Source organism: Oenanthe melanoleuca, chromosome 1A (assembly GCF_029582105.1).
Source record: "Oenanthe melanoleuca isolate GR-GAL-2019-014 chromosome 1A, OMel1.0, whole genome shotgun sequence".
NCBI lineage: Eukaryota > Metazoa > Chordata > Aves > Passeriformes > Muscicapidae > Oenanthe > Oenanthe melanoleuca.
Genome location: NC_079334.1, coordinates 25,147,924 through 25,172,214, shown reverse-complemented (window position 1 = coordinate 25,172,214; position 24,291 = coordinate 25,147,924). Strand labels below are relative to the sequence as shown.

The 24,291-nt window shown below is 45.4% G+C and overlaps 8 protein-coding genes across 8 annotated transcripts; 5 read left to right on the top strand and 3 right to left on the bottom strand.

Annotated features, from left to right (window-relative positions):
* Positions 1 to 3,799: 3,799 nt before the first annotated feature.
* Positions 3,800 to 4,251, top strand: LOC130267141 (histone H4). The gene has a single exon (XM_056516477.1). The coding sequence runs from the start codon at positions 3,837 to 3,839 to the stop codon at positions 4,146 to 4,148; it is 312 nt and encodes a 103-aa protein (XP_056372452.1). The 5' UTR covers positions 3,800 to 3,836; the 3' UTR covers positions 4,149 to 4,251.
* A 3-nt stretch (positions 4,252 to 4,254) lies between these two features.
* LOC130267126 (histone H2A type 2-C) lies at positions 4,255 to 5,387 on the bottom strand. Its single transcript, XM_056516459.1, has one exon. It carries the CDS (start codon positions 5,304 to 5,306, stop codon positions 4,917 to 4,919), a length of 390 nt encoding a protein of 129 aa, XP_056372434.1. The 5' UTR covers positions 5,307 to 5,387; the 3' UTR covers positions 4,255 to 4,916.
* A 1,181-nt stretch (positions 5,388 to 6,568) lies between these two features.
* LOC130267111 (histone H3) lies at positions 6,569 to 7,155 on the top strand. Its single transcript, XM_056516446.1, has one exon. It carries the CDS (start codon positions 6,594 to 6,596, stop codon positions 7,002 to 7,004), a length of 411 nt encoding a protein of 136 aa, XP_056372421.1. The 5' UTR covers positions 6,569 to 6,593; the 3' UTR covers positions 7,005 to 7,155.
* An 884-nt stretch (positions 7,156 to 8,039) lies between these two features.
* LOC130267122 (histone H2A type 2-C) lies at positions 8,040 to 8,429 on the top strand. The gene has a single exon (XM_056516455.1). The coding sequence runs from the start codon at positions 8,040 to 8,042 to the stop codon at positions 8,427 to 8,429; it is 390 nt and encodes a 129-aa protein (XP_056372430.1).
* Positions 8,430 to 9,221: 792 nt separating this feature from the next.
* Positions 9,222 to 9,785, bottom strand: LOC130267137 (histone H4-like). Its single transcript, XM_056516473.1, has one exon. It carries the CDS (start codon positions 9,783 to 9,785, stop codon positions 9,222 to 9,224), a length of 564 nt encoding a protein of 187 aa, XP_056372448.1.
* A 4,151-nt stretch (positions 9,786 to 13,936) lies between these two features.
* Positions 13,937 to 19,965, bottom strand: LOC130267116 (histone H2A-like). The gene has a single exon (XM_056516451.1). It carries the CDS (start codon positions 19,963 to 19,965, stop codon positions 19,576 to 19,578), a length of 390 nt encoding a protein of 129 aa, XP_056372426.1. The 3' UTR covers positions 13,937 to 19,575.
* On the top strand, positions 17,979 to 19,445 carry LOC130267104 (histone H1.01). The gene has a single exon (XM_056516437.1). The coding sequence runs from the start codon at positions 17,979 to 17,981 to the stop codon at positions 18,636 to 18,638; it is 660 nt and encodes a 219-aa protein (XP_056372412.1). The 3' UTR covers positions 18,639 to 19,445.
* Positions 19,966 to 20,312: 347 nt separating the features above from the next.
* On the top strand, positions 20,313 to 21,066 carry LOC130267127 (histone H2B 1/2/3/4/6). The gene has a single exon (XM_056516460.1). The coding sequence runs from the start codon at positions 20,313 to 20,315 to the stop codon at positions 20,691 to 20,693; it is 381 nt and encodes a 126-aa protein (XP_056372435.1). The 3' UTR covers positions 20,694 to 21,066.
* The last annotated feature ends 3,225 nt before the right edge of the window (positions 21,067 to 24,291 follow it).

Genomic DNA, 24,291 nt, shown 5'->3' with positions numbered 1-24,291 from the left:
TAAATGTTGAAAAAGTCCCATTTAGTGAGGCCTCCGTTAGTAAACTGATAAAACAAAAGGAATTCTGAGATTCCTGGAGATATACACAGAACATTAGTATCTTTCTTTAATTTCATGATTGTCATGATTGTTTATTGATTTACTTAGAAGCTGGAAAGTGTTTAGAGATGTGTTTCTACTCTCCCTAGCTCATTTTTCCTTCATGTAAGTTACCACTTGGCCTTGGAGACAATCTCTACCCACTGTGAGATGAAATGGCAGGGTGGTGGGCAGTGTCAGCAGTGGCTGCCCACAGGAAATGAACCATTATGAACTCTGATTCAGTGGAGACCAAAACAAAGGTGGGAATTAACCTGCAGACAGGAAGGGCAGACATGGGTGCTGATGCAAGTCAAAGATCATTTGCCTGACTTTGCTCTTCAGCTGTGTTTTGCTTTTGGATAGTCAAGCATAATAGCCTAGGATCATCCAAGTATTTGTATTGTAATCCAGTAACTGAGTTTTAATATCTCAGCCACTGTAGACTAACATTAATTTTTTTGGCCATATAAAAAAATAAAAAAAGACAAAAAAGAGAGCATGTACCCAACACAGCAAGTTGTTGCATTTGCATATGAACAAAAGGAAGGCTTCCCAAGGCTTTGATACTTCAAAATTTCTTCACATCCAAGTTGTGTTTGGGTATCATCACTCCATTCACCTTCCCTATATTTTTTAAAATCAGCAAATGCCAATAGAAACACCTAAATACTTCAGTAAAATATTGTTGCTTTTCTTCCAGGCAATAAACATGTTTATGAATTAGCACAGGCCTATACAGAGATACTAACCAGAATTTTTTTAGAAGAATAATAGAGAGAAAGAAACCCCACAACATTGTTAAATTGGTTCATAGTCTGCATCAGAATTCCACATATCCTGTAAATCAATTACACTTTTTGTGGATTGCTTACAGAAACTGGACATCTACCTTTGCTCCTGTTCCAAAGATGAATAGTAGGTAGTAAAAAAATTACTGTTTTTCTGTGTTTTAATGCCAAATTTCAAAGCTGATTCCTAGCACAGGTGTTATAAAGTAAAATAAATAATGTATCCCTGCTCCTTCTGCTTAAAAGAGTTTCAGGCTGCCATAATTTTCCTCTGTGCTTACTGGCATTTGTTTTCCTGAATGACTAGTAAAGTCAAAATGTTCTATAAAAACTGTTGATTTTTTGGTATTTTCAGTTTCCCCATGCCTAAATGAACAACACCCAAACTCTTCACCAAGTGTTGTGGCTTCCACAATGGTGAGGGCCTTGGCGTGGTTCTACAGCAATATTTTTTATTTAGCTGGTAATTTCTGGGTAAAGGCTGAGGCTTATGTTGAGATATACACTTCAGAATGTTAGAAAAAAGCCTATATTCCATATTTGAAAGGAATACAAATTTTATTTCCCTTTATATTTTTTCTCATGCCATGTAACATGCCTCATTTTCAGGAGATTAAATTTTTTTAAATCACACAAATTCAAATTTACATCATTCAAAATAAATGGAAACTATACCACTGCCTTTGTCCATTAAAACTCTTGAGAGAACAGAAATTCTCTTGCTCAGCATGCAGAAACAAAAATCAACTAAGTTTGTTTTTCCCTTAAGCGGAACACAAGGAGTTTCTGACAGCATTAGACCTAAATCTGCTGCTGGAGCTGGCAAAAAGTTGTGAATGATGAGAAGAGACATTTAATGCATAGTCAAAAGTACAGATCTGGAAATGAGCACAGACTGGAAAGAGCCAATTTCCAGGTCAAATTCTCAAAGATGATTGAAAAATCCTTTGACCTAGAGAGGTTTTCTAAGAACCGTGTTAGAGTTCTTCCCAGAGTTGTAGGGGTAGGAGGTGAATGAGGCCTCCCAGTCTACAAGCAACGAATAAAATGAAAATAAAACTTTTAAATCGATGTTGTAATTTCAACAAAACACATCTTGCATTGTAATATTGAAACATACAGGACTTTTTTTCCCCTTGAAATTTCTATTAAAAGCATTTAAAATATCACTTCTTTCTTCTGAAAAACAGACTTATATACCTCCTTTATTTTTGATGTTTCTCTTGTCTTAATACTGCTGCATTAAAATCTCTTTACTGAGCATTACCAAAGAGGAAAATTTGTTTTTAACTTAATGATGTAAATTGCAGATGAATGAAGCAAAGCTTCCAAGGGAACTTTCATCTAGTCTCCAGCTCTTGGAATTTTAAGTAAACAACCAAAATTCAGGGGAAAGCATGCCCCTGCTGCTTTGCAGTTTTGTGAACATTTTAACACTAGCACATTAAAGGGAGATTGTCAGGTGAATTCTACAGCATACTTTTAAGTAGATAAAAAGGGGGAAGATAACCAGATTGCTATTTAATATAATATATAAAATATAATTTTAAAAAGTGCTACATAAAAAACAGTGAGCTTCAAGCCTTGCTTTCTAAGACTCTATATATCTGCAAGTGTTTAGGGGCATATAAAGCCCAGGGCAGCCATTTCACAGAGATTTCTGCTGCTTCCTGTGTCTGGGATTCAGTTTGTAGCTGACATGCTCACATTTCACATATTCAGCACTGTTCCTCACTGATTAAATATAAAGAAATCACCTTAGTGTTTGTAGCATACAAATCAAAATAACTTCCACATAAAATAATAATTTTGTGCACATTATCTAAAACAAATAAACCAAACCAAGCCATAAAACAAACACCAACAAACCTCTCCAGAAACAGTGTAACCCCCCAAACAAACCGCATCTATGAAAATTTGAATGGGGGAAACAAATTAAGAAAAGCTGTTGGAAGTGTTCTCAGAATTTTCTCGATGAATTTACACAATATTTGCTGTGGTTAGCCTGTTGCTTTCAAAACTATTAAGTTATTCATTATTTTCTAGGATATTTACATATATTTGCATGAAATTATGCTTAAATGTTTCCAGAGCATATGTAGGCCCCAAACCCATATCTAAAAAAGGAGAAAGCTAACAAAGTGGACATACACTTTTCTGGCAATTCTTTTAATTGTATGCTGTACCTGGTTAAGTTTCTTTATTTGGAACTGTCATATAAGTTCCCAAAATACAGTTATTAGCTGAGAAGAAAATGAGATTAAGAGGATTTAGTAATGCACATAAAGAGAAATAAAACAAAATCAAAAGCAGAAAATCTGCAAGCATGCTTGGAAATAAATAGCACTCAGAAGAGGTAGGTTATTTATACACAAATTTGACAGGCAAAAAAATTATATGTTCTGCTCAAGTTAAAACAACTAAGGACGGTAGAAAATATTAGTTGTGAACCTGAAAGAGCAACAACAACCGGAAGACACGTATAGGTTTCTAACAGTTATGTCATCAGGTAGAAAAACAGATGTGACAATGTTAGAAGGAAATTACATGATGCACGGTGGTGGCAGGAGAGAACAATAAGTCCAAAAATGCAGCTCCTGAAACTACCCGGGAACAAGGCACCGGGGGAGCGCAGCGCCAACACCCGATAAAGGTTCGCGAGTCGGCCGAACCCCGGTGAAAGGGCTGTAACCGCAGAGGTGTGGGGCCATCGCAGTAACCGCAGGGGAAGAAGGAAGGAAAAGCGGATTGGGGAAGCCGAGGGCTGGGACTGCGGGCGAGGCGGGAGAGCAGAGCCGGGGCTGCGGGGAGGCGCCCGCGAGCGGAACAAGGGGCGGAGGCGCAGGCGCGGCCCCCGCCCGCCGTGCCCGCCCCTGCTCCCAACCAGGTCCGACCACACCGTATAAAGGCGCAGCGCGGGCGGCGCTGCCTCACAGCAGCAGCGGCAGCAGCAGCGGCGGTGTCATCATGTCTGGTCGGGGCAAGGGCGGCAAGGGGCTCGGCAAGGGCGGCGCCAAGCGCCACCGCAAGGTGCTGCGCGACAACATCCAGGGCATCACCAAGCCGGCCATCCGCCGCCTGGCTCGGCGCGGCGGCGTCAAGCGCATCTCGGGGCTGATCTACGAGGAGACGCGCGGGGTGCTCAAGGTGTTCCTGGAGAACGTGATCCGCGACGCCGTCACCTACACGGAGCACGCCAAGAGGAAGACCGTCACGGCCATGGACGTGGTCTACGCCCTCAAGCGCCAGGGTCGCACTCTGTACGGCTTCGGCGGCTAAAGCTTTGCGCTCCTACCAGACCATCGCAACAGAGACCCAAAGGCTCTTTTAAGAGCCACCCACCTTTTCTTTTAAAAGAGCTGTTTCGCTGTCCTTGTTTCGTATATAATATTTATTTAAACCTTTTTTCCAGATAAAAATAGCAGTTGTTACAACGTAGTCTTCTTTGCGATAGTTCAGGCCGTTGTTACATACCGACGTTGCAAAAAAACACAAAAAAAGCCACACAGATCAACAGAGTATTTATACATGCCCTAGTGTTTCCAGGGCGAGGCATCGCTGCATTCTTTTCATTATTCCCGCCCGTATCTGAAAGGGAACAAGGAAACTGCACTGCCCATAGTAGAGCTGTGGAGGAGCTTCTTCAGCACCTTCCACGCACCGTTGGTGGCCGCGGGACCGTGGCCAGGGAGGGTTGAGTTCCCCGCGCGATTCCCAAAGCCCGCGCAGGCCACGATCGGCTCTGCCAATCACATTCCGCGCTCGTCTCAGCGCAGCAGCTCCTTGCGCTCCCAGGAGCGCAGTGCTCCGACCGCTCCCGGCCCAACTGCGAAAAGTCAGCCCGGCAGATCCGACCTGGGCTCCCCACAGCAAGACAAGCCCAAAAATACCCGCACCCAAACACTACACAGGCTGTCAGCTCCTTCCCACTCTCTCCCCCCCAAAACCCGCTTTAACGCATTTCAAACTCTTTTGGGAGACTGTGGGTGGCTCTGAAAAGAGCCTTTGGGTTTCGCTTCTGGGCTCAGTAGACTTGCGCCGCCCAGTTTACTTGCTCTTGGCTTTGTGACTCTCGGTCTTCTTGGGCAGCAGCACGGCCTGGATGTTGGGCAGCACGCCGCCCTGCGCGATCGTCACCTTGCCCAGCAGCTTGTTGAGCTCCTCGTCGTTGCGGATGGCGAGCTGCAGGTGGCGGGGGATGATGCGCGTCTTCTTGTTGTCGCGGGCCGCGTTGCCCGCCAGCTCCAGGATCTCGGCCGTCAGGTACTCCAGCACGGCCGCCAGGTACACCGGGGCGCCGGCGCCCACGCGCTCCGCGTAGTTGCCCTTGCGCAGCAGCCGGTGCACGCGGCCCACGGGGAACTGCAGCCCGGCCCGCGACGAGCGCGACTTGGCCTTGGCGCGCGCCTTCCCGCCCTGCTTCCCGCGCCCGGACATCTTCCCTCGCTCGCTCTCACAACAAACTCCACGAACAGCGACCGACACACAACGAGTGACCGCCGCCCTGAGCTCTCCGCCTTTATATCCCCTCCCCGCGCGCGGCCGCCGCCTCCTGATAGGCCGAGGCGCCTGTCGGGGCGCGCGCAGCCCAATGGCGCAGCGAATCTCGCGCTGACCAATCGCGAGGGGCGCAGCGCCCAGAGGCTCCGACCGCGCTCTCCGCGCGCCCAGTCACGAGCCGGAGCGGGCGGGGCTCGGCTCGTTGTCCCGCCCACGAGCAGCGCTCGCTCCCGCCGCCCGGACCGGACCGGCGGGGCTGCGCTGCCCTGTCCCGCAACGTGTTTGTTCTCCCCGGTTTCAATATTCTTTTAAAGGTCGCCGGGCTGCACAGTGCGCATTGGGACGGCTCAATGTACAGAATAAAGGGAAAGAGTGAGACAGTGTAGGGGTGTCAGTGAGCGGGAAATGGGAGACGGATGGGGCACGCCGAGACTGACAAGGCAGCAATGCCCTTTGCTTTTTAGCTGGACCTCATTTAAGCAGGGGCTCTTCATTTAAAACCCAAAATGTACATAAACCGTCGGCTAAATCCTTTCATTCCTAGACATATCCCCTCGTTTCTCAACTGCTTAATAAAGCGTGCATATCGTTATATAATCAATGACAATGAAATGCTCTGAAAGGTTTTCATTCTTGGTATGAAATCACTTCATTTAGTACTTGTTTTTAATTTCTTATGAAGTAGACATTTTCAGTTACTGTTTTTTTCCCGTTATATTTTATATATTTCTTTGATAGCTTAAAGCATTTAAATAAAAGTATAAATAATTTCAAGGAGGGACATGGCATTATTAGCTCTGCAGAAATATACCCATTGAAATAAAAAGCGGAAATTTCATACTTGAGGGCTGATAAATTGATGAAATACGGAAGATGTAATTACAAGGTTACATATTGTAAAGTAAGTTTTATGCCTTTTATAGTTAAAAATTCAAGTTAAATTTTGCCATTAAATAGCCATATTAAGTCGTAGCCTTTTCTCAAACGTGAACAGCATACACTATGTCTTTTTGCAAGATTACAAAGTATTTAGAAAGAGAAAAGGGTAATACAGGAAGGCCGTCTGGCAAAGGCGGGAATTTTAAAATTTGAATCCACCAATGAAACACTGCACTTACCCGTCTGCCTATCAGAGAAGGCAGCAGGGCTATAAATACTGCCCGAATACCGCCAGCGTACTATTGCTGCTGCTGGTCTTTTCCTGACCCATCAGAGCTCGGAGCGATGGCGCGCACGAAGCAGACGGCGCGTAAGTCGACGGGCGGGAAGGCGCCCCGCAAGCAGCTGGCCACCAAGGCTGCCCGCAAGAGCGCGCCGGCCACGGGCGGCGTCAAGAAGCCGCACCGCTACCGGCCCGGCACGGTGGCGCTGCGCGAGATCCGGCGCTACCAGAAGTCCACGGAGCTGCTGATCCGCAAGCTGCCCTTCCAGCGCCTGGTGCGCGAGATCGCGCAGGACTTCAAGACCGACCTGCGCTTCCAGAGCTCGGCCGTCATGGCGCTGCAGGAGGCCAGCGAGGCCTACCTGGTGGGGCTCTTCGAGGACACCAACCTGTGCGCCATCCACGCCAAGCGCGTCACCATCATGCCCAAGGACATCCAGCTGGCCCGCCGCATCCGCGGAGAGCGCGCCTGAGTCTCTTGCCGTAGTCTTTCCGGGCCAGGCATTGAGGCAATTCACAGACCCAAAGGCTCTTTTAAGAGCCACCACATGCGCAGTAAAAAGAGCTGTAACGCTGCAAGGTTTCTATTACGTTTATAGAGACAATAGGAGGGGAAAAAAATAACAGACTGCACTGTTACGAAGTAAAAAGTTTTTTCCTATGTGTGTGTTTTTAACCTAACGGGTACTACACTAAGAGAGGACAGGGTCAAGTTTTTTTTTTTTTTTTTTCTTTTTTTTTTTTTTTCTGACGCAGGGAAGTGAATGACGTTTCTTAAGCTCGAAAAAAGGATTTAAACCGTGTTAATATCTCTTGAGAAAAATACCCACCGTGGTATATTTTATTTCCTTGTCAATAAATACTTTAGTAAGCAGTTGAGAAACGAGGGGATATGTCTAGGAATGAAAGGATTTAGCCGACGGTTTATATACATTTTGGGTTTTAAATGAAGAGCCTCTATATAGATAAGGTCCCGCTAAAAAGCAAAGGGCATTGCTGCCTTGTCAGTCTCGGCGTGCCCCATCCGTCTCCCATTTCCCGCTCACTGACACCCCTACACTGTCTCGCTCTTTCCCTTTCTTCTGTAGATTGAGCCGTCCCAATGCGCACTGTGCAGCCCGGCGACCTTTAAAAGAATATTGAAACCGGGGAGAACAAACACGTTGCGGGACAGGGCAGCGCAGCCCCGCCGGTCCGGTCCGGTCCGGGCGGCGGGAGCGAGCGCTGCTCGTGGGCGGGACAACGAGCCGAGCCCCGCCCGCTCCGGCTCGTGACTGGGCGCGCGGAGAGCGCGGTCGGAGCCTCTGGGCGCTGCGCCCCTCGCGATTGGTCAGCGCGAGATTCGCTGCGCCATTGGGCTGCGCGCGCCCCGACAGGCGCCTCGGCCTATCAGGAGGCGGCGGCCGCGCGCGGGGAGGGGATATAAAGGCGGAGAGCTCAGGGCGGCGGTCACTCGTTGTGTGTCGGTCGCTGTTCGTGGAGTTTGTTGTGAGAGCGAGCGAGGGAAGATGTCCGGGCGCGGGAAGCAGGGCGGGAAGGCGCGCGCCAAGGCCAAGTCGCGCTCGTCGCGGGCCGGGCTGCAGTTCCCCGTGGGCCGCGTGCACCGGCTGCTGCGCAAGGGCAACTACGCGGAGCGCGTGGGCGCCGGCGCCCCGGTGTACCTGGCGGCCGTGCTGGAGTACCTGACGGCCGAGATCCTGGAGCTGGCGGGCAACGCGGCCCGCGACAACAAGAAGACGCGCATCATCCCCCGCCACCTGCAGCTCGCCATCCGCAACGACGAGGAGCTCAACAAGCTGCTGGGCAAGGTGACGATCGCGCAGGGCGGCGTGCTGCCCAACATCCAGGCCGTGCTGCTGCCCAAGAAGACCGAGAGTCACAAAGCCAAGAGCAAGTAAACTGGGCGGCGCAAGTCTACTGAGCCCAGAAGCGAAACCCAAAGGCTCTTTTCAGAGCCACCCACAGTCTCCAAAAAGAGTTGGAAATGCGTTAAAGCGGGTTTTGGGGGAGAGAGCGGGAAGGAGCTGACAGCCTGTGTTAGTGTTTGGGTGCGGGTACTTTTGGGTTTGTCTTGCTGTGGGGAGCCCAGGCCGGATCTGCCGGGCTGACTTTTCGCAGTTGGGCCGGGAGCGGTCGGAGCACTGCGCTCCTGGGAGCGCAAGGAGCTGCTGCGCTGAGACGAGCGCGGAATGTGATTGGCAGAGCCGATCGTGGCCTGCGCGGGCTTTGGGAATCGCGCGGGGAACTCAACCCTCCCTGGCCACGGTCCCGCGGCCACCAACGGTGCGTGGAAGGTGCTGAAGAAGCTCCTCCACAGCTCTACTATGGGCAGTGCAGTTTTCTTGTTCCCTTTCAGACACGGGCGGGAATAATGAAAGGATGCAGCGATGCCTCGCCCTGGAAACATTAGGGCTCTCGTGGCAGTTTCCAAAAAGTTACATGTATAAATACTCTGTTGATCTGTGTGGCTTTTTTTGTGCTTTTCTGCAAGGTTGGTATGTAACAACAGCCTGAACTATCGCAAAGAAGACTACGTTGTAACAACTGCTATTTTTATCTGGAAAAAAGGTTTAAATAAATATTATATACAAAATAAGGACAGCGAAACAGCTCTTTTAGAAGAAAAGGTGGGTGGCTCTTAAAAGAGCCTTTGGGTCTCTGTCGCGATGGTCTGGTAGGAGCGCAAAGCTTTAGCCGCCGAAGCCGTACAGAGTGCGGCCCTGGCGCTTGAGGGCGTAGACCACATCCATGGCCGTGACCGTCTTCCTCTTGGCGTGCTCCGTGTAGGTGACGGCGTCGCGGATCACGTTCTCCAGGAACACCTTGAGCACCCCACGCGTCTCCTCGTAGATGAGCCCCGAGATGCGCTTGACGCCGCCGCGCCGAGCCAGGCGGCGGATGGCCGGCTTGGTGATGCCCTGGATGTTGTCGCGCAGCACCTTGCGGTGGCGCTTGGCGCCGCCCTTGCCGAGCCCCTTGCCGCCCTTGCCCCGACCAGACATGATGACACCGCCGCTGCTGCTGCCGCTGCTGCTGTGAGGCAGCGCCGCCCGCGCTGCGCCTTTATACGGTGTGGTCGGACCTGGTTGGGAGCAGGGGCGGGCACGGCGGGCGGGGGCCGCGCCTGCGCCTCCGCCCCTTGTTCCGCTCGCGGGCGCCTCCCCGCAGCCCCGGCTCTGCTCTCCCGCCTCGCCCGCAGTCCCAGCCCTCGGCTTCCCCAAATCGCTTTTCCTTCCTTCTTCCCCTGCGGTCATAGAGAGAACGAAGAAACATTTTTTTTCTTGTTGTTTTTTGTTTTAATTTTTTTTTCTCCCTTGGTGCTTCGACAGTGCCACTCTGCAGGGACGTTGTTCGTTGTTATGGCTATGCTGACCATATATTTCCACTTCTGGATTTCCATTCAGGCATTCGATATATTGAGACCTCTTTAATAAACATACGAACTATTCAGTCAGTTTCACGATCCTAGTGTAGTAGTTGTCTTATATACCATGAAGTATGAGGAAAGCCATGCCTAAGTGTTCACTCTAGACCGGAAGGAAACGTTTGTTTTTCTCTAAGCTGGTTTTCTGACCCTCAGAGTATTGTATCAGTGACAAATCTGCACTGGACTTTTCCAGCAGTGAACTGAAGGACCTTTATCTTCTATCCTAGTGATTCCAGTGCTTGCTTTCAAATCACACTTTATTTTCTGTCTCTAGTCTTTGCTTCACATTAAATTCTTGACATCCTGGTGATATATAAAAAGCATTGTATTTCTATTAGGTAATTACTTCTAACTAGATTCAAATGATTAACATATAACAAATGCACAACAAAAATTGCCGTGCCAGCCATGTTCATGTGTAGCCCAATGCTTTCAAAGGCTTGACTCAATTCTGAGTGCATACTCTTTCTTTCATGTAATATGTTTTCCTTACACTAGGATATGTTGAAAGTGATGAAATTTGTTTAACTTCATGACTCTGAAAATCAGTCATTATGAGTTCAATCCGTGCCTCATTTCTGTTGGCTATGCCTGCAGTCCTCCATTTGTAGTTCAGGACTCACTGGGTCTATGAAATCAACAGAATTCCAATATGGAGAATGCCAGTGTTCATCCTGGCCAAATACACACATCATTACTCATACAGAGACAGAGGAAAGTCCTTGAAGGTGAAGGGCTTGGAAGGATCTGTGTGAAGTCTGACAACCCTTTTTCTCATTGACTCTTGCATTTTTTTCTGCCTTAGTTACAGTGAATCCAGCAGGGTAAGCCTGAAAAAGTGATTTGGTCTAAAAATATAATGGTGAAGTAATTGTTTCACAGCATATTTCAGTTCAATTATTTTATATAAAAATTTCTCAGTCTGTGCCTGAAGACCTATGATTCCTTTTTATCTCTTCTTTTATATGACTTGCCATTCCCTCTGTTTCACATGTATTATCTTCATCTCTGCAGCCACAGAGAAAGGTATTCAGTTCACTCTCTTTGCTGGTGGGCATTTTGTTCCATTTCATGCATGTTTTCCAGCAGCATTTTATAGCACAGGTGCACACTAAGGACAGCTAACCACATATTAATGGGTATCTCCACTATGATAGTCCATGTAGTACACATGTCCATCACTCATTTGCCCATCTATCACTCCCACTCACCTGTTCCTCAACCTTTTGATTTGTAATGCTAAAGCAAATCCAAAAACATAAAAAATGTTTTGTCTAGAGAAAGCAACTGCTACACACAAAGAAGAAAAATCCATTTGTGACTCCCTATTTCATCCCTTCCCTGAGACATCCCCTCTGACTCTATCAGTCTCCAGCCCACAAAGCACTAAAATCTAAAGGACCACTTTTGATGAGATTATCAACTACTGCTCTTACCTTCTTTATTTACTAGCACCTATCATAGTTGGGATATTGGTCCAGAAAACAGTTTCCTTCTAATTACTCAGGTGTTATAATTATGTCTCCAGCATGCAATTAAAAGAGAGCAGAATCTCAAGGCTGTCCTGCTCATAACACCCATTAATTTCTCCCCACTCTGGATCCCTGCTGATATCACTTACTTAAGAAACAAGTTCTACTACTACACTGTGTATTCTTCTGACCTCTCCCAGACTTAGAGTTTTGTGTTCCCAACACTAGCTCAACAGAGCTTGTGTGTCCCTCAAGTTTGAAAGGATAATAACTAGATGACCCTCCTACCTAGGGGAAGGTAAAAAAATATGCAAAAACAAACAGGAAAGACCCAAACAAAACACAAACTAAAGCTAAGACAATTCACCCTGTAGGGACAATAAGAACATGTGGTAAAATGAAAATAATAAAAATCTAAACCCAGACAGAATTGAATATTAGTAACCTGTTTTTTTCATTAGTTTTAAATCAAAAATCTAGTGATGTGGCTGAAAGTGATAACCCTTGAAAGTTCTTCTACATACTCAAGCATGCCAAGGCCTGTCTTCTTCTAAAGAACTGTTGAAACAAGAACAGATTGCAATTTTTCCTCCATTTACATTTTGGTTCTATTCATTTTCTTTCTTTCTTCTTCTTCTTTTTTTTAATCCCAGTGAATTTTTTATTAAAAAGACCATGCCTTAGAATTGGACATTTAACATTATAATTGCTCAAATGTTCACCTTACTGATGACCAGGCCCCTTTCTCAAGAGCTTTGAGTAATTTCAGCTACTAAGTTTCCTGGTACATGTCTCTGCAGTTTGAGCAAACCCCAACCACAGCAGGTTTCTCTTTGCTTACCACCTCTGTACATCTGGATGTCTGCTCATCCCTGCTCCAAGCTGCTCAGTGCTGGCCTTCTGTGCTAGTCTAGGCAACTACACAATTAAATGTCACATATTACAAACTACTAATCTCAAACAGCCTGCAAAAGTTAAAGTTGTTACTCTATTCCCTGTTTCAAAACAAAATCAACAAAATCATGATGGCATTTTCAGTTCTAAAGCAGAAAAAAACCTGTGCCAAAAGAAACACAATTTAGTTTTAATACACTCAGTATGGAAGCCAATCTTTTCTGGGATCAAGGCAATTTGCAGATAAAATAGATGAAATATATTCTTCCTGAATGTGCCCAGATTATATATATATAGTCTCACAAGCTCTGAACTCAGATTCCCGACTTCCTAACTGTATGACAGCAGAAGTGACAAGGTGCTGACCTCATTAATATATCAGGGGGAAATCCAGGCACCACCCAGCCCTTCCAGTGCCCCTGGCAATCTGGACAACCTACTGACCTGAGATAGTGTTTCTCTGGCACCAGACTATGGACTGCACAGATGCAAAGCATGCACTGTGAAAACATGAACTCCAGCACAACACTTCCACAGTGAACAACTCTTAAAAACCTTTCTGTTCCCTTCTGTGGGAAAACAACTACACAGTGAGCTCCCAAATGCTAACTTGCAATACTGCTGCTCTGGAAAGATGACACAAACAGCCTTGTCTAGAGCCAGTACCTCCTTCACCTTTGCACCTCTGATGAGTGACAGGAGGGCAGCACCACTTAAGGAGAGCAGCCTCTCATGGTGTGCTGCACTGCTCTGGCTCTGAGCTTGTATCATGCCTGGGTGCCACTGTCAGTGCCTGGGAGGCAAAAAAATGAGCTGCCTGCCAACACAAATTTACCTGGAAGCCTGTCACATCAGTGTCTGGGGTGTCAACACCAGGGTGCAGACCAGCTATGCATGCACAATGTGTCCACTTTGTCCCTCCATAGGCTCCAAACACACTCTGGCTGGAGTGGGAATTGACATCTAGATTCATCACATTGCTCCCTGCCAGAAGTCACAGACAGCACTGTCCCAAAAGCAGGAAAGTGTGGAGGGCAGAAGACACACAGAAGTGCTGCAGTGCTGTGGGGAGGAAGAGTGAGCTGCTCAGCATCACTCCATGTGAGCTGCTCACTAGTCTGAGCAGCCAGGATTCAGTGCTGATGGAGAGGCTGTATGAAAAGACAGTGTGGTGTGACCCTTCCTTCGTGGACTTACTGCAAAATGCAGGTCAAAGTGAGGCACTCTTGACTCAGGAGGAGGCAATTTCTTCAGGGAGCCATGGATGATGCAGCTTCTCTTGATGTTGTTCACCTTTCAGGGACAATTTGTCTAAGGGCCTGAGGTGTCCTCAATCTCCCATTGATGACAACATTCAAACCATGCCAGGGTGGTCCAGAATACAATTTTTCAAGTGGCCTGGATTAGTTTTAGAAGATCAAATTACTCTGAGATATAAATAATTCTGTTCTTTGACATCTGACCGAGGACCATTTCACTCCATGTGAAAAAAGTAAAAATGCATTAAGCTAATAAATACACACACAGTAAAGAACAAAGTCCATATTTTTATCATCATTAGCTGTTCTCAGAAAGGTTTTGGTGTTTTGCTCCCCTGTATTTTTGCTGACTCTTTTCTTTTTTTTTTTTTTTTTTTGCTTTCCCAGGAAGGATTTCCTTCCCAGTGCCTCTTAACTACAGACATATCCATGTTTCAGACTACAGATTCTCAATTGCCAAATTACATGCCATGGCAATCAAAAAGGGAGGACACAACAGGCACCCCAACCCTTAACCAAGGGTACAGGGAGGAGTGTACAACATTCCAGGAAGCTGAGTCTGTGGGGACAGTCATCAGCTGCCCTGCCCTATTTGCTCTGCTCCATATAGATGCTCACTCATTCCCTGAATTTAAAAGGCCTTGTGTGACCTCAGTATACTTAAAAGCCTTACCAGCAGCAGCAGCAGCAGACACATTAGTATTATGTAGGCAGAGACTTGTCCTGCTGAGCTGCAACAAGTTTGTAGTTTGGTAGGTCTCCCTTTAAAAATCCTTAGCTAAGTTTTAAAAGTTGCTAAACTGTGCTGGCTGGTTGGATCACACAAGTGTTATTACATTTGAAACTCAGATGAAAGATGATGTCACTGAGGGCAAGTAAGGCATGGGTGTAACACTAATAGGAGTGCAATCATGGTTGCAAGGAGCACCCTTATGTCTTTCCTGTGGAACATGTATGTGGGAATGCAGCACACCATGTAAATCTCTCACCTAAATCCCTCTGGAAATCGCCATTTGGAGCCAGGAGAGGGGCTCTGTGCTTCCTCCAGAGTGCAGGAAGGAGCTCAGCACTCAGCTGGAGCAGGCAGAGCAGCCCAGCAGCCACATTGCTGTGGCTGGCTCTCATGCTAATGCCTCCTAACAAAACTGCTGGAGAACAACCACTGTGCTACCTCTCCTTGATGCAGACATACCTAAATATAACCCACAGCTTATTTTCTTAGGAACAAGTGTTGGCAGGTCCTAAACTGCAGATGGGAACGTTTGATAGCTCCCAGGTGTAGTGCCAGCCCTTGGCTCCTGTGGTTCCTGTGTCTTCCTGCTTCCCAAGAGGTCTTAATAAGGTCTTAACTGCAAAGTTGGGCAGATTTGGGTATCTGAAGGGAAGCAACTTGCAGGGAGGGCTCAGATTGCAGGTTTGTGATGCAGTTCGGCCTGCTGGGGTGCCCATAAGGTGGGAAGGATTGAAGTCATTCATATGAAGCAGACCTTACAGTGGTGCCTTCTCCAGAGGTGTCTCTGGAGATCCTGACATTACTTTTCTTCCCTCATTGAATAATTAATTCTACTTCACTCTAGTCTCATTGGGAAAAGCAAACTGCATGTCACAGTCTATGTCTTGTAGTGTCTTCTCAATTATATTTTTTCACAATATCCTATTTCTAAAACAGGAAAATTTTCCTTCTTCATTTGCCCAGCTAGAGGTAAAACTTCCACTTCTACCTCTTAGGTAATCTTTCTCCACATTTTTTCTCTGCCTGAGTACATCTGTTCATTCTTTTTCAACTATTTGTTGAAAACTGCCAAATACACCTTCACTTTCCAAAATATTGTTCCTGCACATGTATTTCTTTCACATAAAAAGGAGTATGTGTTCAAAGCAGCAATTCTACATCAGTAAAGTAGGTTTATCTCTGCGTTAAAACTATATTAAAAAAAAAGAGAGATTAGAGAGATTATAGCTTCTCTGCCATTAAATTTCTGAAGTTACTTCAGTTTAAGTTACTAGATTGCAACTAGAGACCTGAAGATGACACATATATACTTAGCAGACGTTTTTGGAAATGGGGAAAGGGTAGCAACTGCTGAGAGAAAAGCCAGGCAGAAAACTGGGATAGTGACCAATTGTTGTAACCACCTCAATTTTGCCACCAACAAATGTGAATGCAGACTCTGTGAAGCCACAAATGAGAGCTGGAATAGTCACAGTTCCTTCAGTAAAGACTACTGAATTAAATGTGTTCAAAATAATATGAATAAGCAAAAAGGAATTTTTTATTTTGCTGACATGTCACTCACAGTCTATGCTTTTTCTCTGTCTATATGCAAAGAAGTCTCCAGGCAACTGCTAAATTTCATTTCTTCCCAGCAATTCCTACCTTATTACACTATGCAGTCAAATCAGTGGAAAGGTTAATTCACACGTGTACATATACAGGGTAAAGGCTTTAGAACATTTTACTTTCATTTGGCAGTTTCTGAAGGTATATTTGAAACACCCACAGCCACTCCATTTAAGCCCTGTATCCTTGTGCTACGCAGTATTGCCAAACAAGATATTGAAAGTCACATCCTGATTAGCTGTTCTCTCAATTATTTTCCTATTAAATAATTGCAGAGCTCAGGTGCAGTTTTACTGCAACTTTTTAAATGGTATTTTATCATTATGGGGTGGAGGGCACAATTTTTTCCCTTCACCGCATTTATTCATAATTTCACATTCCCTGAAACACAATTTTACAGCAAGCTAAATTTCTCATCTTATATACATTCTAATTTTTAAAATATAGCAATTGTAAATGAAACCATGACACAAAAATAGAATTACATTTCCCTAAAACTATCTCCTCATACACTCTGAGTTTCTAGGTGCAAATATGTACTTAAATACTGCATTCACATTATATGTGCTTTATCAAGTAACACAAACAGGGATGGCTGTACTGTAGTCTTTGTTATTTTTAAACAACTAGAAAAGGCAATGAATAATACACTTTTTTTCATAATCAGTTAGAGATTAATGAAATATTAATCCAGAGCTCTGTTCTGTTCAGCATATTACACCATATTCCAGCAGATATCAGTATTGATTGACTCCTTCCCGGTTCTTTAGGAATGACCTATGGCCTACCTCTCCCCTTGTTAAAACTCAGGTTATCACAAAGTGCTCTAGTTCCTGCCATAAAAGTATTTCCTTATTTCAGTGATTCCTGCACAAGTAAAATGCACAAGTAAAAATTTGGTGGGTTTTATTTAGAGAGAGAAGAGGATCCAGAATTCAGAGGCTTTAGCTAAACCTTTGTGTAGCCATATTCTGTGACACGCATAAAGAAATCCAAACAGTAACATGGTTTAAAATTCTACTGCTATTAGAGAAAATATTAAAAAAGATAATATTCTTTGGGAATGAAGAGAATGGTTACTAAACTGCGATTCTAATCCTTGCTAATCTTAAATTACCACGGACAAAGATAATTTCCATAAACAACAGAAGTTTAGGAGATTGCTTTCTTTTGCAAAGCTGCAGTTTCCTAACATAAGGTTTTAAATGCCTACATACTTCAAAATAAAATGGAACGTGATAATCAAACAGCTTGATTTATTTAATAATTGCTAGAAAAAGTCGCATGGAAAACAAACAAAAAGAAAACACCCTACATAAGGCAGCAGAGCAACTTTCCCTGCCTTGTACTGAAAATCCAGGAAGACAAAATAAACCTACTGTATGTTCATAAATCTCCAGATAATAACAAATTGCTTATATTTTTATAAAAAGTGGAATAGGAGGCTGTACGAGACACTATTTCACTAGACTTTAGCGTTTTAGTAGGTAAAACACATGGTCAAAGGAACCGGTTCTTAATCCATATTCAGAGCTGAAAAAGGAGTTTGTGTTACTTCCTCCTCTTCAAAATCAATTTAAACTGTCAAAATAGCTTCAAATCGCCAGATTTCAACTTTGTCCCCAAGAAAACCCTCTAAAGAATAAGACTGAGTTGTTGCCGTAACATTTATGTCAAAAGGAAATTTTTAATTTGCAAGGAAAAACAAAAGTTTCTCCCTTCAGAGGTCTCTCCAGCAGCAGCACACGGGATTTATCGCCTCTCCTTTAACTCAAATCGCGAGTTAGCCGCAGGAAACTCTCCCGAACGCAAGTACCTGCTCTTCTCCCCCCTCACCGGGGAAACCGGGCGATTTGGTGGCAGAAATTCCGAGGAAAACACACTTTTGTTAGTCCAAAGAAACACAAATCGAGCACACCGAAGGGCTCCCCGGCCGGGCGGCGGGGCGGGCTCTGCAACCCACCAATCAGGGCGCGGCTCCGCTCTAAAAATACGAGCATCTGACCCGGGCCAGCCCAATTGTGTTCGCCCGCTCCGCCGAGGAAGCAGCCGCGATGTCCGAGACCGCTCCCGCCGCCGCCGAGGCCGCGCCCGCGCCCGGCGCCAAGGCCGCCGCCAAGAAGCCGAAGAAGGCGGCGAGCGGCTCCAAAGCCCGCAAGCCCGCGGGGCCCAGCGTCACCGAGCTGATCACCAAGGCCGTGTCCGCCTCCAAGGAGCGCAAGGGGCTCTCCCTCGCCGCGCTCAAGAAGGCGCTGGCCGCCGGCGGCTACGATGTGGAGAAGAACAACAGCCGCATCAAGCTGGGGCTCAAGAGCCTCGTCAGCAAGGGCACCCTGGTGCAGACCAAGGGCACCGGCGCCTCCGGATCTTTCCGCCTCAACAAGAAGCCCGGAGAAGTTAAAGAAAAGGCGCCGAAGAAAAGGGCGCCGGCTGCTAAGCCCAAGAAGCCGGCGGCCAAGAAGCCCGCCAGCGCTGCCAAGAAGCCCAAGAAGGCAGCGGCGGTGAAGAAGAGCCCCAAGAAGGCGAAGAAGCCGGCGGCAGCAGCGGCCAAGAAGGCAGCGAAGAGCCCCAAGAAAGCCGCCAAGGCAGGGCGCCCCAAAAAGGCAGCGAAGAGCCCGGCTAAGGCAAAAGCGGTGAAGCCCAAAGCAGCCAAGCCCAAGGCGGCCAAGCCGAAAGCAGCCAAGGCGAAGAAGGCAGCGCCCAAGAAGAAGTAAATTGCACCAGAAGAGTTTTGTTCCACATAGTTTGTTATCCAACGGCTCTTTTAAGAGCCACCCACACTTTCCCTAAAGGAGCTGATGCACCCGGGTCGTCCGTAACCTGCAGCAGGGGTCCAGCAATTCGTAAGTCGTCAAGAGGTCAATTGTGTTTTGTGTTTTTTGTTCCCTAGGATTATCGAAAGATATACTAAAGAACGCGGTAGAGCGCGGCGGCTTTAGGGAAGTGTAGACTTTTGTTTTTCCTCCGAGTGATTACTTCTGACTACCGAGAAACAATGATTTGATAAAAAATCGGATGTATGTTTTTTTAGAAGATATATTTTGTAAGAAAATAATGCAATTGCCAGGCACGCTACTACTGAGCCATGTCTAATATTTTGAATTTTTTCTCTTAAAGTATCTCCATAAATGCCTTTGTCTGTTAGGGGGGAGGAGGGTAGGATTTCACAAAAACAGCCCTGATCTCTCCCAATCCTTTTGTTCCCGACGAGAAAGGAAAAGCTTTAACTATTGAAAAAGCCCGCCCTGCTCAAGGATTGGCCAGCGGAAATCCCGGCCCGCTGCCTTCCCCCCTCCCTTCCCCGCAGACGATTACGCCTCTTACCTCTGGAACTGTATCATCCACTCGGAGAAGAGAGGCGAAAAAGGGGGGGGAAGAGACAGAAACTCTCAGAACTAGACGAAAAATATCCCATACCAAGAAGAACTTGCATGGGGAGGAGGGCATTTTGGCACGACTTTGTTAACAATATGGAAAATATTGCTACCATATCCAACGAAAAATAAAGACAAGTTTAAACACGGGTTGAGTAATAAATACTAAACGGCCGTCACTGTTGTTTCGATAACTCAGCTCTCTTAGGACCTTGTGGGTGGCTCTGAAAAGAGCCTTTGGGTTTTTTTCAGAAAAGTAAACGTGCCACTTGCGGGTTTACTTGGTTTTAGCCTTGTGGCTGTCGGTCTTCTTGGGCAGCAGCACGGCCTGGATGTTGGGCAGCACGCCGCCCTGCGCGATCGTCACCTTGCCCAGCAGCTTGTTGAGCTCCTCGTCGTTGCGGATGGCGAGCTGCAGGTGGCGGGGGATGATGCGCGTCTTCTTGTTGTCGCGGGCCGCGTTGCCCGCCAGCTCCAGGATCTCGGCCGTCAGGTACTCCAGCACGGCCGCCAGGTACACCGGGGCGCCGGCGCCCACGCGCTCCGCGTAGTTGCCCTTGCGCAGCAGCCGGTGCACGCGGCCCACGGGGAACTGCAGCCCGGCCCGCGACGAGCGCGACTTGGCCTTGGCGCGCGCCTTCCCGCCCTGCTTCCCGCGCCCGGACATCTTCCCTCGCTCGCTCCCCTCGGACAGGAACTCGCCGCGCAGCAGAGCAGGCACTCAGCGCTCCCCAGCTCTGCTCTCGCTTTACAATCTCGTCCCTTCGCTGATAGGCTGAGAAGTAGGTCTTGTGCAGGCAGCCAATGAGAAGGAGAATCCAATTCTGACCAATCAGACGCGATATTGGTTAGTGATGACATAAATTTTGGTTTAACCAATAAGAACTCGCAAAGCCGATGCCTCTCATTTGCATATTGGAGCTATAAATTCGTGTCACGCAGCCGCGCTCCTCACTCCGCTCCTGAGCTGATCCCGAGGTGTTTCCTGGTGTGCAGAGAGAAGCCGTGGTAGCCATGCCTGAGCCGGCCAAGTCCGCCCCTGCGCCTAAGAAGGGCTCCAAGAAGGCGGTGACCAAGACGCAGAAGAAAGGCGACAAGAAGCGCAAGAAGAGCCGCAAGGAGAGCTACTCCATCTACGTGTACAAGGTGCTGAAGCAGGTGCACCCCGACACGGGCATCTCGTCCAAGGCCATGGGCATCATGAACTCCTTCGTCAACGACATCTTCGAGCGCATCGCCGGCGAGGCGTCGCGCCTGGCGCACTACAACAAGCGCTCCACCATCACGTCGCGGGAGATCCAGACGGCCGTGCGGCTGCTGCTGCCCGGCGAGCTGGCCAAGCACGCCGTGTCCGAGGGCACCAAGGCTGTCACCAAGTACACCAGCTCCAAGTAAACACCTACTGAAAATACCGCTTAACCCAAAGGCTCTTTTAAGAGCCAGCCACTTTTTCAATAAAAGAGCTGTGCAATCAAGTAAGAAAAAACATCTTATATCTTCTTACTGTGGGATCTTTCTCTTTAGAATATTCCTGCGGGGGTTGGATTTTTTTCTTTTGTTTTTGTTTTTGTAAGGTTTCTTGAATTTTGGGTACTAAAGGATTAGTTTGCTAAAATGCTGCTCTCGAGTTTACAGCATTAATAAACTTCTACTAACTGCAATGTATCTGTAAAGACTTTGAGATGGTTGGGGGGCTTGGGGTTTTTTTTAGTTGATGCTGTCCTTAATTGTTTACAAAATTTTTACTAAGCAAAACCTTACTATTGCACGTTTCTGTGTTATGTGTTTTAAAACTGAAGGATAGAAATTTTCTAGCTATTTCTAGTCGGGAAGGAATCGAAATTATTAATGGATATTCATCCATGCACAGCAATGCTATAATAAGATTTACCACTTGATGGTGCTCAGGTATCAGGGTTATTTTTGTTGCAGGAGCGAGAGATGAGTACGGTGCACTATACTATAAAATAATTTTGGTAGCGACAAGTGACATTTAACTTACCCTCTAGCAAATAGTACAGTGATCAATATAACTAGGAAGTAATTTCCAATATCTCCTGTATTCTCACAATTTGTCAGTATAATTCTGTTCATGTGATTTTTTGTTGGTTTTTTTTTTTTACAGTAACTTGCCTAGCTTCTCCCCATGACTGCTTTAGGTTCTTGGAAGTAAGGAAAGAGGTGAAGATAAGTTTAAAAAAATTAATCTGTCCTTTTCTGCATTTATCTATCACTAATCCTAACAAAACTATTAAATTCTTAGAAATCTGACACTCTGGACTGACTGTCAGCTACCAGGCTTTATCACATACCAGGCTTTATCACATATCTGCTAATGAGGCTCAAACTGCAGCTTTCTCAGTCACTCCCCATCATTCTTGGATAATTACATCCCACCATAGGTGCAGATCAAAGCCATTCTCACTTTCAAACTGAATCTGAGTAATCCTAATTTTCCAGTATACATTGTGAAATTCTGAACATACTGAATTCATGCAAGGAGCTCAGAATCACAAAAGTTAATTTTTTAGTGCTGACTTGTGTATTCTTTGGTTGTACAGGTAATGACACAGGCACCAGATCTCTCAAAAATCTGTCACCTATTGCCTAATAACTGTTAATTTCAATTTGAATTGTTCTGGGGACTTCTCAGATTGGATTGCAGATATCCAGTGGGAAAAGGCATTCTCCAAACTTCTTTATCACCTTGAAATGGTGTTTTGCTATCTCCGAGTGCTTTAGTGCAAGCTCTGAAACACAGGTTGCTCATTCTGCAGCCCTGTATGTGTATAGTATCGTAAAAGATTAATAATCCATTGTGTATTCCATTCTCCAGCCTTTTCCAAGTTTCCTTGGACCACTAGAAGAGCACAAAGAAGTGCTCATAATTTGACAGTGGAAGAGGGTCACCAGAATCTGTCAGTGGATATTCTGTGTAATCAGTCATGTAAACGTACCCCAGTTGAGACTCATGGCAAAGCTCATGTTGCACACTTCTTTAGGGATTGTCACAGAAATTCAGAGAATTTCAATAGATTGTTTCAGCGTGTGAAATTGTTTCTAGGCCTATGAAACTCTTTGCTAAACAGAAAACAAAATGTTGCTGATTGATTCATTCAATTTAAGTAAGAAGGACGAGGCAATGTTAGAGGGCTATAATGTGAACACAGCATTTGACATCAGATCTGATTGTAACACAACTCTTATTTTTCTAACAGTGCTGAGAACAAAGTCTCTCAACTGACAAAAATTGCTACCAAGGAAAATTTTTTGAACTTCTTCTTTTCCCTACAGGTAAAAGCAGTATGATTTAAACTCAACAAAAATAACAAATCTTAAAAATTTCATGCCACAGTAGGATCAACATTCAAAACCAGTAATGCAAATAGTATGAGTATAAAATCACATGACAGCTTATTCTTCCATAATTCATGTTCTTTACTGTAATTTCCTATTTATTTCAGAGCAGTCCTCTTTGTATTCTTAGAGACACCCTAGTGAGGTGACATCACCCAGCACCAGTAGGAGGGAAAGTGTTCAAACACATCATCCTGGTAGAGCAGGTGTTATTGCTGCTGCCACCAGGCCATGGAGGAGATAAACACTGGCCCCTCACACACTTTTCCTGCCCTAGGTTCCTCTTTGAAGATTAGTTTCTAGTTCAGAGAGTAAATGTTTTCTTTATTCAGTGTGCAGAGCAGATAGAGCTGGGCGCCTCCAAAGAGGAGCCCCCACACAAGATTCCAACCCAAATTATATCTGTGCCATCCATCATCCAGTCCTCAAATCCAATATTTTAATTCTTGGTAGTGGTCCAAAAAAATTCCTGTTATATTTTTACTATAATAATAAAGTTAATATCACTCTGGAGAATTTATATCTTCTCTAGATGACCATCCTTTCTGTAAAATTTATATTTACTGATCATGTTTGTAAAAAATAAACCACACACACTTTTTTATTTCTGCAAAAGTGAAATACATGAGGTGGGCAAATAACTATCTGTATTCTCTAATTAACTGACTGAACAGTGAATCATCAATGAGAAATAGATATTATACACCTGGACCAAAACCTGAACAAATCACAGATTGTCTGTAGCAATTTTTTGCAAGTTCCTGGGGTCCTTTGGGCTTTTTGAGGGTTTTTAGTTTTGGTGGGGGTTTTTTAGCTTTTTTTTTTTTTTTTTTTAATGTTTATTTTATTTTTATTTAATGATGTAATACAATATCTGCTCTCGAACCTGAAATAATTTTTTTTTAATGGCCACAGAATATAATTGACACCCAAGACAAATTATTGCAAGACTAGTTTCCCAGAGGCCTTCATTCCCATTTTAAATAGAAAATTTTTTATTTTAAAATAATTACAGATGCAGGAGAAAGTATTGACTGAAGATAGGGAAAAATATTCGGTCTTATGCACACTTTGATGAAATATTTTCAGGCAGTGATGAACATCCGCCCAGATTAAGGGGAAAATTAAAATAATTGAGACTTCATGTCCCAAAAACCTGGTCTAGGGTTGTGCCATTGAGAAAATAGCAAGCTCAAGACATGACATGGACCTTGCTGTATGGGAAAGGGCTGAGAGTAGATGGAAATGAAGCTGGGAACTTTTCCCTTTCCAACTCACACTCCCTATGAGGAAGGAAAAGGCATTACAATTAGCAGAGGCAGGTCTTTCCTCAAGGACTGGGGTCACAGAACCAGAGGCCTGTTTAGGTGTAAAGGGTGTTTTCAGTTAGATTTCTTTCATGGATGCAAAGAACTAAAATATTTGACTGCAGTCCTCTCAAAGTGTTTGCTCCCAAAGCATTCCTTGTCAAAAATTATAGAAGGTATTAATAAAAAAATTCATCTTTTCATTTTTAACACTGAGCAATTCTGAACATAATTCATTTTACAACTAGAAAATAAGTAGATTGAAAAGAATTACAGAACAGGTCAGAATTTTCATCCCATGTAAGATCCACAAACTCTTTGTGCTTGTA

What these genes read in the sequence shown, in the direction of transcription:
- LOC130267141 (XM_056516477.1), top strand. Translation starts at nt 3,837, where the DNA reads ATGTCTGGTCGGGGCAAGGGCGGCAAGGGGCTCGGCAAGGGCGGCGCC.
- LOC130267126 (XM_056516459.1), bottom strand. Translation starts at nt 5,306, where the DNA reads ATGTCCGGGCGCGGGAAGCAGGGCGGGAAGGCGCGCGCCAAGGCCAAG.
- LOC130267111 (XM_056516446.1), top strand. Translation starts at nt 6,594, where the DNA reads ATGGCGCGCACGAAGCAGACGGCGCGTAAGTCGACGGGCGGGAAGGCG.
- LOC130267122 (XM_056516455.1), top strand. Translation starts at nt 8,040, where the DNA reads ATGTCCGGGCGCGGGAAGCAGGGCGGGAAGGCGCGCGCCAAGGCCAAG.
- LOC130267137 (XM_056516473.1), bottom strand. Translation starts at nt 9,785, where the DNA reads ATGACCGCAGGGGAAGAAGGAAGGAAAAGCGATTTGGGGAAGCCGAGG.
- LOC130267104 (XM_056516437.1), top strand. Translation starts at nt 17,979, where the DNA reads ATGTCCGAGACCGCTCCCGCCGCCGCCGAGGCCGCGCCCGCGCCCGGC.
- LOC130267116 (XM_056516451.1), bottom strand. Translation starts at nt 19,965, where the DNA reads ATGTCCGGGCGCGGGAAGCAGGGCGGGAAGGCGCGCGCCAAGGCCAAG.
- LOC130267127 (XM_056516460.1), top strand. Translation starts at nt 20,313, where the DNA reads ATGCCTGAGCCGGCCAAGTCCGCCCCTGCGCCTAAGAAGGGCTCCAAG.